Source organism: Geospiza fortis, unplaced genomic scaffold (assembly GCF_000277835.1).
Source record: "Geospiza fortis unplaced genomic scaffold, GeoFor_1.0 scaffold59, whole genome shotgun sequence".
Lineage (NCBI taxonomy): Eukaryota > Metazoa > Chordata > Aves > Passeriformes > Thraupidae > Geospiza > Geospiza fortis.
The window spans coordinates 1,380,124-1,392,085 of record NW_005054381.1 but is presented as its reverse complement, the minus strand read 5'-3'; the positions used below and the strand labels follow the sequence as shown (position 1 = coordinate 1,392,085).

The 11,962-nt window shown below is 44.4% G+C and overlaps 1 protein-coding gene across 1 annotated transcript in view; it reads right to left on the bottom strand.

The window, feature by feature from the left end:
* Positions 1 to 10,437, bottom strand: part of AUTS2 (activator of transcription and developmental regulator AUTS2) — a 582,529-nt gene extending 572,092 nt beyond the window's left edge. Inside the window, exons 1-2 of the mRNA XM_031060380.1 lie at positions 10,390 to 10,437; positions 3,779 to 4,021 (exon numbers count right to left, since the gene is read on the bottom strand). Of these exons, the coding sequence (XP_030916240.1) occupies positions 3,779 to 4,021; positions 10,390 to 10,437 (291 nt within the window). The remainder of the gene's footprint in view (positions 1 to 3,778; positions 4,022 to 10,389) is intronic.
* Between the last annotated feature and the right edge of the window lie 1,525 nt (positions 10,438 to 11,962).

Genomic DNA, 11,962 nt, shown 5'->3' with positions numbered 1-11,962 from the left:
ACCCTCACCCCAGGGGGCTTGGAACTGCCCTGGCCACCCTGGCTGCAGGGCTGAAGCTGCACCAGCCACCCTGGCCCAGGACCCAAATCCACACGGGCATTTCACCCTCTTCACCACTGCTTTGCCACCCTGGCCCAGGACAGGCTCAGCCACGCGGGCATTTCACCCTCTGCACCGCTGCTTTGCTGCACTGAGGCACACGAGCACCTCTGCACCAGGGGATGAGAACACTGGCACTGAATGAACACAGAACCACATGGTGCTCTGAGTGACCATGGCAGGGGACAGCGATGGCTGTCCACATCAGCCACCCAAAGGCTCAGCAGGCTCAAATTTAGGATGTGTAGATTCAGGGTGAGACTGCCAAGGGGATTGTGGACTTAATTCTGAGACAGGACAGCTTCAGCACTCCCCTCCCTCCCCTTTAATTGATTCATGTAATGGACCACGAGGTGAAAGCCAGTGGTTTATAACACCTGTAGCTAGGGACTGCCAGAGTGAGCAGTGTCTCTTCTGCTGCTGTTCTTGCCATTTTTCCTTTATCTCATTATAATTTACTCCCAATTCATTTCTCCATCATGAGTTTCCTTCCCTCTATTTATCATCCGCCTCCTATTTATTACCAGTTGTCTCCTTCTGTGCACTCCTGCAGTATCTGGGATTGGGATTTGATATTCTGGAAGCGTTTCTGGAATCAGGTGGTGAAGGCAGAGCCCAGCAGCTGCTGGCTCTCATGCACACGTGAGCCAGCCAAGGCACCCCTTGCCCAGCACGCACACTGCTGCTTTAGAAGCACATCCAGAGATGATCCTCTTCTGCAAGAAGGTGCAAGAATCTCCCACCAGATGAAGAAAAACAGTGAAGGAAATGGTGGAGGTAGCACAAGTCAATGTCTTCTGCTCTTTTCAAATCACACACCCACTGAACTAAGAGAAATTATCCTTCCCCCTCATTATCAAAATACTCTCAACACTCCTTCTGCCCTGAAAGCTCATTGTTTCCTGGTATGCCCCACTGTGCTCAGACCTCGAGGAATAAAATCTCATTAAAACCCATTTAAAAATGTTTGCCACCCTTTTACTACTTTAAAAATGTTCACTTTAAGATTTCCAAATGATTTTTACAGAAAGCATATAAAAACATGCCATCGCCAATTAACGTAAAGGAAATTAAATTTAAAACGCTGGAGAAATATTCTGATGAGTCTTATGTTTGCTTAACGCCAACCAAAATTTCCTTGAGGCATTTAATAAGTACATTTATAAAAGCTCACAAAGCAGAGTTCAAAAGTCTTCTCGCTAGTAAAATATGAGCCTTAATTAACCTACAGTTTCACATTTTCTGGATTTCAATAAACCTGTAGGCATTTCAGCAGAGCTGGATAAATACCTGCATGAATACTGCAAGGATTTTCTCTGAAAACTAATTAGCAATGCTTTCAATAGCTGACTTCAACTAAATCTGTTTGACAAGGGAGCTTCATACCCTAAATCCTGCAGTGAGAGTTACTTCCAGCAGATAACAGATTTCACAGGAAAGCATATCCAACAGGACTGTTAACCACTGGAAAAGCGATGAGTGAGCTCTCCAGGTATAAAACGTTTCCCAGCAAGGACAGACTGCAGCCAAGGTCTTATGCAAGCGCAGGAATGCAAGTGACAGCTCAGAGATTGCATCCTGCCATCCAGTTACAGTAATCACAGGTGACAATCCAGGATTCCCCCAGGGACAGGACAGGAAGGATAAATTGTTTGTGTATCAAATATAAAGCCCTAATATAGCAAGGACACTGTGTACATGCAGAAGCCTCCTGAACTTTAGGTGAGGGCACTCCTGGTGCATCACACACAAACCACAGTGGCCCCAGCTCTTGGTCACTGCTGTCAGACAAGGTTGACAAGCAAATCTACCTCCCATTCAGGAGCCCAGGGATTCAGTGGGATGTTCCTGGGTGGGGAAAGCAACCCAAGGTGTGCAGCCTAGAGTCACTTGAGGAGGAAAAGTGTACCATGATCGAAAAAAAACCATGCTCAGAACTTATCAATCTCCTCCTTCTTTTGTGCTCTTCACCATTTGTCTTGAAAGAGGTCAGAAAATGCTTACCCAAAACTCTATGTATGTCTTATACATGTCTTTCCAAAGAACTCTGCAGTCTTTTCCATGACACCTTTTTTCCATGTTAAATGCCAAAGCTGTATGTGTTTGTCAGCACCTAAACCGTTCATAAGACTTAAATGTTCTTATCTGAGGAGCTCTACTCCTACCACATGTATTACATTTATATTGAGCAAGATACTTTACTTCCTCTCAGTCTTATGCCTTAGGAATTAGGCAGAGTACTCAGATTTATCAGCTCAAAGGAAAAACATTTTCCATGACATTTGTCAACTCAATACCTTCCAAGCCAATGCATATTCATTCCCAAAAACACAACCTCACAAATAATCTCCATCAGCAGGAAGGGCAATTTCCTTCACAGATGAAATTCTGGGCAGAAAGGTTCCACCTGTCATTAGGCCCCACTAGGAGAGTTCTCAGTGCACACAGTCAGTCTGACAGACCAAACCAGAGCAGAGACCACAGAGGTGAACACAGGGAACAGTCAAGGAAACACAGCAGCCTTCAGTATCTTCTGGTAATGGAATCATTGCATCTACTATCCTGAAGAGCTTCCCCACCTTCCTTTGAAATACCAAGCAAAATTAAATCAGAAGAAACACCTTTAACAGCTGGTAGTGTGGAACAGGCATTTTACAATTTCTTTGCTCTGCTAAAGAGCTGTATAATCTCTTACTATATTCCTATATACAGCTTAACATACAGGCTTCAAAATTATCATGAAAACCTATTTCTTCCCAGCTTCTCTAACTCTGCAAATCAAAATTGAATACAACTCAGCATACTTGTCATCCTCAATGTTCCTTCCATCTCCCTGAACTCACATAATGAGAAGCAGTGAATTCTCACTATTTGCTACAAGTTTCTCTGCAAAGCAAGGTTTGGTCTGCACTAAACAAGGATGAAAACTGATTCCATGAATATCAACCATCTCCATTAAATGTTTAAATTTCAGTTCAAGAGTCATTAATATCACTCAAATACAGGCAAAAGCTGACCTAGTCCCTACTACTATGTACTATCATCAGCATCACAGAAATCACAGGTCCTTAAAAAGCACAACAAACACAACACTGCACAATCATAAAGACAAATCCAATGTTTTCAGCCTCCAGCTCTGCAATCCTGGCTGTTGCCTGCTCACTCCCACCACTGTGGGAGGGCAGACATTCTTGCTCAGGGTGGGTGACCAGTAACCCATGGGACAGACACCAGCACCACTGACACCTCACAAATGAGCTCCTCACATTCTAATCAGCTTTGCCTTGATTAACAGCTGCCCTTCTTGCAATTGCCTCACTTCACCTTGGATGTTCAGAGGGCTCTTCTGCTACAGTGTACAAAGCCTGAAGACAAGATGGTCTTTAGAGGACATTGCACCCACAGAGAGACCTCATTTGTTTGCACTGACAGTCTCACAGCCAGCCTGTGGAAAGCTCCTCTCACTTTTACACATTTATTTACCAAATCAGCATCAATGCACCACTTGCTCTCTCTCTCAGTGGTAGGACGCTGCACCACGTCGCACCCAAGAGCACAAAAACAAAACAACCACAAAAGCATTAAAATAAGCAATCCACAAAATGAGAAATTGGCTTCTACATACCATGAACCAACGGGCAGAGCCCTCCCTCCCCGCAGAAGGGAACTTGTCTCCCACCTGTCTGAGGCCCTTGGGTAACTTCTTCCTTTTCCCAAGGTGCTGGCACAGGTTTCGGTCATTTTCCCGGTCCGAGCTGTACTGGTGGTGGTGGAGCCTGTTCTTTTTTGGAAGGTATGACAGCCCATTGGTAAGTGCTTCCCTTTTCTTCTTGGCTAGGGGATTCTGTCTCTTCTCCACACGTTCCTGAGGTTTCAGAGCTATGTCCTTCTGCAGAGGGAGGAGAAAAACACCGTGGTCAAACTACAGCTCTGGTTTGGTTGCAGGTGACCTGCAAAGCACCCTCAGGGCAATGCTGCAGTCACCAGAAAAGGAACAAACCCACCCTTCACTGTTGTCCTCGTAGTCAAAAGACAGGCAAATGCTAAATAAAATTGGCAGGATGAAGTGAGTGCATGGAAGGAGACACACCCCCCTTGAGACCTCATGCAGCCAACCTCAATCCTCATAAGAATCTCATGTATCAAGAGAGAACACATTTAGAAGACAGCATTTGTTTATCATGCTTAAATTAACAATCTGCTTTGATCTAAACAATGCTTGACTTTTCAATATTTATTCTTATTATTTCTTGTATTTGAGAAGCCAAGGCACGAGCTGACCTAAATCCAATTAAGGCCAATGAATCTCCATTGACTTCAGGGCACGCTTCCCTCAAGCCTGACTTGAGCAGTAGATTTCCAAGTCTCAGGGAGAGGGGTGAAAAGTGCATGAAAAAACCAACTTGTATTTGAAAACTTTGTCACTGATCCTTTAACCCCCAGAATCAATGTTTGTCTATAAAAATACTCCACTCTTGTAACACAATTGTGAGTTGTGTCACTTAGCCCACAGCTGTTTTCTTACAAATAACCTGCAACACCCAGAATCCCTATTTTCATTTCAGATAAATGCTACTTGAAACAAATCTTTTTCAACAGCACAGAATTACAGGCAGAGGAAGAGGAGGCTGGAGGATTCATTAGGAGAGAAGAAAGAGAAGCTATTGAGCAGATGTTAATTACAGTGCAGATTCTGCATCCAATGAATGCAACGTGCTGAGTCACATCCTCTCCTAGAGCTGCCCAGTGGGGTCTGCTGCTGCCCTGGGAGGGGAGGTCACTGAAGCAGGGCTGAGCTCTCAGCACTCTCTGCTGACGTGCCTGGCTTGGGCCAGAAGCTTCCATGCCCACCATAAGGTGCTGGGTAATCCTGTGAGCCTTTCAGCTGTTGTTTACAGTCACTTAATATCACAGCTGACAGCAGGAAGGGCTATTGGTCCCTGTGTCACATAAAGACTGAGGCTCAGGAGAATATAATTCAAATTATGGCACCTTTTTATGCAAAAAAACATGCCTAAAGGCAAAAAGCAGTTTGGCTTTAATTAAAGACTGCTCCCTAAATGACTCTCTAAAACACAAGAGCTTCACAAAATTCATAACTGAAACCAATGAGATGATTAATTAAACTGAAGACAGTCATTGTTCAAATTTGATATTTAGCAAAGGGAATGATTTTACAGGCATTAAAGATGGGAGTAATGAACAGAAGCTCTAAGACATTTTTTCTACCTTTTCTTCACCTAAGACACCACAGGACTTTTCCCTGGGTTGTTCTCAGTGTAATTCCTATCCAGAAAGTTAGGAGCCTTGTCCAAGCTCATGAAAGAGAATTGGAGCATCCTTAGCTACAACACAGGATTAGTAATTTAAGAAACCTCCTGTGTCTGCCCACTGGTCACTCCCTGCCCCTGCTGAGAAGGAGCTCAGGACTAGCCCTGATCTTCCTAAAATGCTTTGGGATCTCCTTGTGCACAAGCAGAGGGATCCTTGGGAGCTGCCCAAGGAAATTAAAAGCAGGAACAACCCCTTTGTTTCCTCAGGACACCTTCTGCCTCCCTTCCCAGGAAGGTTTTAGGTTTAGCTGCACACCATAAATGCAGGAAGGCAAATTCTCAGGTGCAGTAACCATTTCAACAGCTTCGTAAAACTACAGCATCCACAAACACCTCCGGACCTCCTGGATAGCAAGGGCAGGTTATAAAACAGCAGATATTTTATGTTAGAACTGATTTGTAACTTAGGACAGCTATCATGCTGGTAACCATTCTTTTTTTCAGGTCAGCATAAAAAAAAAATCCAGTGTTTTATAAGTAGAACATTATACCAGCAAAGGCTTCTGTTAAAACACAGAGCTCATGTTTGTAGACACAAATGCTATTCAAGAGGATTCACTGTAAATGTGAAAGGCTGAAGGAGTGAACAAAGGGGAAACTTTCTGGGAGAAAAAAAAATTCTGCTAATGACTAAGTAGCTTTTGTGGGATTTTTCTCCCAGCTGTGAGTGATCTAAATGAAACAGTGGCAGGCTTCCAGAAGCTTATAAAATGTCTAAAGGGGCCAGGCAGTTCCATCAAGAAATAACTGGATCCTATTAGCTTTAAGGGGTGTTGAGATGGGTCAGACTCAGCAGATCACTGTGGGTGTACCTGGGATGACCCTTCCTCAGAGCCCTGGTTCCACACAACTGCATCAGGCTTCACAAAGTGTCAGATACACGTAAAGAACCTGGAGCCCAGGAGAGCTGGGAGGCAGGAATCTGCTCACACACCTGTGGCAGGATGAGGGACACCAAATGCACAAAGCCTTCCCCAGCCTGGAGGGAAAGGCACCTTCCGAGGCAGAAGGAAGGATTGGCAGGAGTGTTCAAAGTTAAGGAATGTTCCTCTTCTGCTCAAAGCAAAGAGACACCAAGGAGCTCCAGATGTGCCTAACTTGTAAAGGGACCTTACATCTGTTTGGGTGGGCTTGCTGTGAAATTTAGCATAAGGATTGGTGTTTAGACAGCCCTGTTCCTCCAGAAGAGCTGTCTGCTTTTCACCAGCTGACACTACAGAGCTCTGGGGATCAAACCCCTTGTGAGGGACCTGTGGGGTTGAGCCTCCCATGGATTTCAACAGAGACACGACTTGGCCTGAAAATAAAAGTGTGCATAGAATGTGTGTTAAATTCTTCATCTGCAGACTAGACGAGGACATGCAAGAGGACATGATAAAAGAATAAAACTTAGACCCAGGTGGACAAGATGCATTAAAAGTAGCTTGAGTAGAGCTCTCCTGGGGTGTTCTCCTGGTGTTTGAGGTGCAGACTGCCTGGGATTTATCACTGGCTGGGGTCTGTGTACAAATCACCAACAGGACAGGACTGCTGTGGAATGTGCCTTGAGCTGTTTGATTTTCCAGCATCAGTCTCATTACATGGTTATGACAATGGGAAGATGCCAGCAGCTCACATCCCAGGCAGCAGACCAAGAACTCAATGTTACAACTCACTTTAAATGTTTTTTGACCAATCACACAAAGCAAAAGCACATTGACAGTAGTTCTGTCTAACCACTATAAGCACACATACCTTTGGTTAAACAATGCTTGCTTATTTCAAATACAATACCTGCTTGTGAGCCTTAAAACACAATGCACCAAGCTCCATTATTAAGCTTAGAACTCCCTAATATCTCACTAGATAAACTTTTCTGTAGCTTAGGGAGTTATTCTAGACAAGTGTTAATACACAGACCATTGTTCTGTTTGTCCTTACTTTTTTTTTACATAATTTTTCTGCTGACCAATCTCATGGCTGCTGCTTAGCTCCAATCACAGTTCTGCTGTCTCTAAGGCCTGCCTTTTGCAGCTTTCCCAAACCCTCTGATTTTATGGATTCCCCCAGGATTGTCTCAGGTTCTGCCCCGTGGAGCCCCCAGGCTCTGTGGAGGCAGAGCTTGGCTGGGAAGCACAGCCCTGCATAAATCACTTCCCCACTTCTGCCCTTTCTCCCTCGTCCCATTTTTATCTCTGCCTTGTTTAGATAGGACAATAGCTGTACCATGCCGTGTGCTAGTACATTAGCCAGCACAATCTTAATTACAGTCTTCAGGCATCATCATGATTAGAGTAATAAGCTGTAATTACTCTAAGGTGACAGGACTGCACAGACCTTATCTACATAGATAAGGAGATGTAGCAATATTTCATGTCGAGACAGATTTTTCAGCAGCTACCCAAGGAGTGGATTCAGCCTGAGCAGACCCCATGAACATTTTCAGTCCCTAATGGAGCTTTTTCTCCTCTCCTGCCAGCATACAAGCCCACACATTATTCAGTAAATCCTACAAACATATTAGGCACAGTTTAAAACCTTCTCTTTCAGAGATATCTTTCATCAGTAAAGTGCCTTAAGTGTATCAGGAAGGTGACTTAAATGTATAAATATGTAATTACACGCAATTCAATACTAAAGTGCATTAATATTTATGAGTGTACTGTACAATCTAAAAAATTTTCCATTTGTTTTATTTCTATTGGGCACATTAATCAGGCTGATGGTGCTGTAGGTGCCCTGGCAGAGAGGGGCCTGTGGTGCTGGGCTGGCTCCTGCCTGGCAGGGCACTGCAATCACCTGGCTCTGGTCAGCACCCACAGCCTCAGCACAGGGAGGAGAAGCAGCCCCCAGATCATCAATGATCTGCCTCCACCAGACCATTTCTCATGGCAGGAGGCTTGAAGGACACCCTGCATTCTCATCAGGTCTTTCAGGGAGCTGATTTATTTCAGCAAAGTCCATCTTCTTGCTACATAAATGACAACTCTCTGATTAAACATCAAACCTCAGTGGCAGCAGAGCAGGGCTTTGAGGGGTGCACTCATCACCCCCCTGAACCCCAGCCCAGAGCCAGCCCATCACTGCCCACCCCTGCCCTCTGACAACACCTTAAAAGCTACATGTGAATAACTGCATGGGAACAACTGCATGTGAATAACTGCATGGGAATAACTGCATGTGAGTAACTGCATGGGAACAACTGCATGAGAATAACTGCATGGGAACAACTGCATGTGAGTAACTGCATGGGAACAACTGCATGGGAATAACTGCATGGGAATAACTGCATGTGAGTAACTGCATGGGAACAACTGCATGTGAGTAACTGCATGGGAACAACTGCATGGGAACAACTGCATGGGAATAACTGCATGGGAATAACTGCATGTGAGTAACTGCATGGGAACAACTGCATGGGAATAACTGCATGGGAATAACTGCATGTGAGTAACTGCATGGGAATAACTGCATGGGAATAACTGCATGGGAATAACTGCATGTGAGTAACTGCATGGGAATAACTGCATGGGAATAACTGCATGAGAATAACTGCATGTGAGTAACTGCATGGGAACAACTGCATGGGAATAACTGCATGAGAATAACTGCATGTGAGTAACTGCATGGGAATAACTGCATGAGAATAACTGCATGTGAGTAACTGCATGGGAATAACTGCATGGGAATAACTGCATGTGAGTAACTGCATGTGAGTAACTGCATGGGAATAACTGCATGGGAATAACTGCATGGGAACAACTGCATGTGAGTAACTGCATGGGAACAACTGCATGGGAATAACTGCATGGGAATAACTGCATGAGAGTAACTGCATGGGAATAACTGCATGGGAACAACTGCATGGGAATAACTGCATGTGAATAACTGCATGGGAATAACTGCATGAGAGTAACTGCATGGGAATAACTGCATGAGAGTAACTGCATGGGAACAACTGCATGTGAATAACTGCATGGGAATAACTGCATGTGAGTAACTGCATGTGAATAACTGCATGGGAATAACTGCATGAGAATAACTGCATGGGAATAACTGCATGGGAATAACTGCACGTGAGTAACTGCATGTGAGTAACTGCATGTGAATAACTCTGTTCCCCTCCTTATTACAGGATTTTTCTCTGGGAATGCTGGATGAAGAACAACCCTATATGCACAGTGTGTAGCAAATACACCGCTGCAGAAATTTCCCTGGATGAACATTTCAGGTGCTGCTCAGGGATTTCAAGCCTTGACCTTTCCAAACCATCCTTGTGGATTATCACTACTACAATTCCAATGTTGCAGAAACTTATTTTCTGAATTTGCACTGAATGTGACCTCAGTAAAATACAACATTTAAAACCTGATTATTGAAACAGGAGCAGTTTACACTGCAGTGCAAGTTAAACCAAATTACAATTCTAACAGTCTACAACTATATTCCAATTATTTGCTCCTCAGGTTCTTGCTAAAGTCTTTTACAGCTTTATATCAGAACCCAACAATTTATCCTTCACTCCAAGAATAAAGTATAAAGAAATTAGACAGTTTTTAAAACATCAAACAGTTATGAAATATCAGTGTAATACTCCACTTTATATGTGAGTATTTAGAAAATCAAGCATGAAGCTGCCAGTCCGCCCCATTCACTATTCAGACATCCAAAGGTCTGTGCCAAACAGAACTGTAAGAAAGGAACTTCTGGAGCCTTTCAAGGTACAAACAATTCACATTTGATGGGGAAGACTAGTGCAAAAGGAAGAAGCTAATTAAAGGAAAAGAAAATACATTTTCAGTAGCTACAAAAGTAGATTTGAAATTCTTTCCCAGTTCCATTCCGAGCCTGCTGTCAGCTGCAGCAGCTCTGAGGGGTGGGATGGGACATGGGGGAAGCAAGAAAGAGCCAAAGAGAACAGCACAGAACCAGAAACCATGGCAGCACCACCATGGCAGAACCAGCACCCCACACTCACCCACTGCACTGGGTACAGAGGGTCAGCTTGCAGGAAATTAGGATGCATGCAGGGTACAGCTGAGAGAAACCCCACAGCATGGCCAGCACAGAATCCCAGAAGGGTTTGGGTTGGGAGGGACCTTAAAACACATCCCCTGCCATGGCAGGGACACCTCCCACTGTCCCAGGCTGCTCCAGCCCTGTCCAGCCTGGCCTTGGGCACTGCCAGGGATCCAGGGGCAGCCCCTGTGCCAGGGCCTGCCCACCCTCACAGGGAAGCATCACACAGGGGGAATTGTTAGCAGGGAATCCAGGACAGCAACATACAACAACTGAACCCAAACTGAACCCAAGCCTGCACAAACCGAAAGGGGCAGCCCCTGTGCTGAACCCAAACCTGCACAAACCCCACGCAAACCTGCACAAACCCAACCTAAACCTGCACAAACCCAACCCAAATCTGCACAAACCCAACCCAAACCCAACCCAAACTGAACCCAAACCTGCACAAACCCCACGCAAACCTGCACAAACCCAACCTAAACCTGCACAAACTGAACCCAAATCTGCACAAACTGACCCAAAACCCCTCAGAAACACTGCTAGTCTGGGTACCCAATTTGCCATCACATCTTGACAGTCCCCATCAACTCCTATTGTGTTTCTGTTACATTGGAGAATTTTTACAGCTGATGGTTGAAAATGCCCCAAATCTTCAATACCTCTCTCATGTTTCATAATTTGCTGTTTTAATTCCAGCAGAAACAAGATGTAAAGGTCTGAAAATAATGCACTGACCAGTCCTTCTAATCAAAACCAGAAAATAAAATGAGATGCTTATAATAACCCTTAATTTACCTCCAGATAAAATAGTTAAATGTCCTGTATATTCTTCTGATGAATGACTGGTTTCTCAGAAGCATTTATCGAGGGGAAAAATTGCAAATGCTCTTAAAATAACATCAGGGGAAAAGGAAGGCAGGTGTAAAAAGAAGAGAAGAGGATTCTCAGTGTCACTGTTATGGTATTTTAAAACACAAGGGACTGGTGAAGAGAGGTGTGATGTCAGCTATATTGGGTGCAGCAGCCCATCCATTAATCCCAGCAGTTCCTTCAAGCCACATGACCTCCACAGAAAGGTTTAATCTTGTTTTGTTTGCTTTGATTGCATAAAGTTGCAATGCATTGCCTCCTGCATCTCTCTGGAATCTGAAACCGAAGTGGTTCAGTGTTGTGCAGAAGGGGTTGTGCAGCAGAGAGGGGATGAAAGGCAGGGCCAGGCTGGGGATGCTGGATGGGGGCAGAGGAAGGAGAACAACAGCAGAGCAAGTTGCTGTCTGCTCCAGATATGTTGTGTGAAAGCCCTTCTGTGGCAAAGAGATTGCTTTGATTTTTCATCCCAAAACCATTTGTTGACAATAGCATTGCTAAACAGAAGGTGCCTTTTCAGGTCCCGATTTAAACTGCACACAGAAATACATTAAGGCAACATTATTGAGGTTACAAAGTCAAGGGCTTGGAAGTTATGAAAGGCCAGGATTAAGGCTGCAGCCACCACCTTAATTCAGGCCTCTTGTGCATGCATGCCAAGA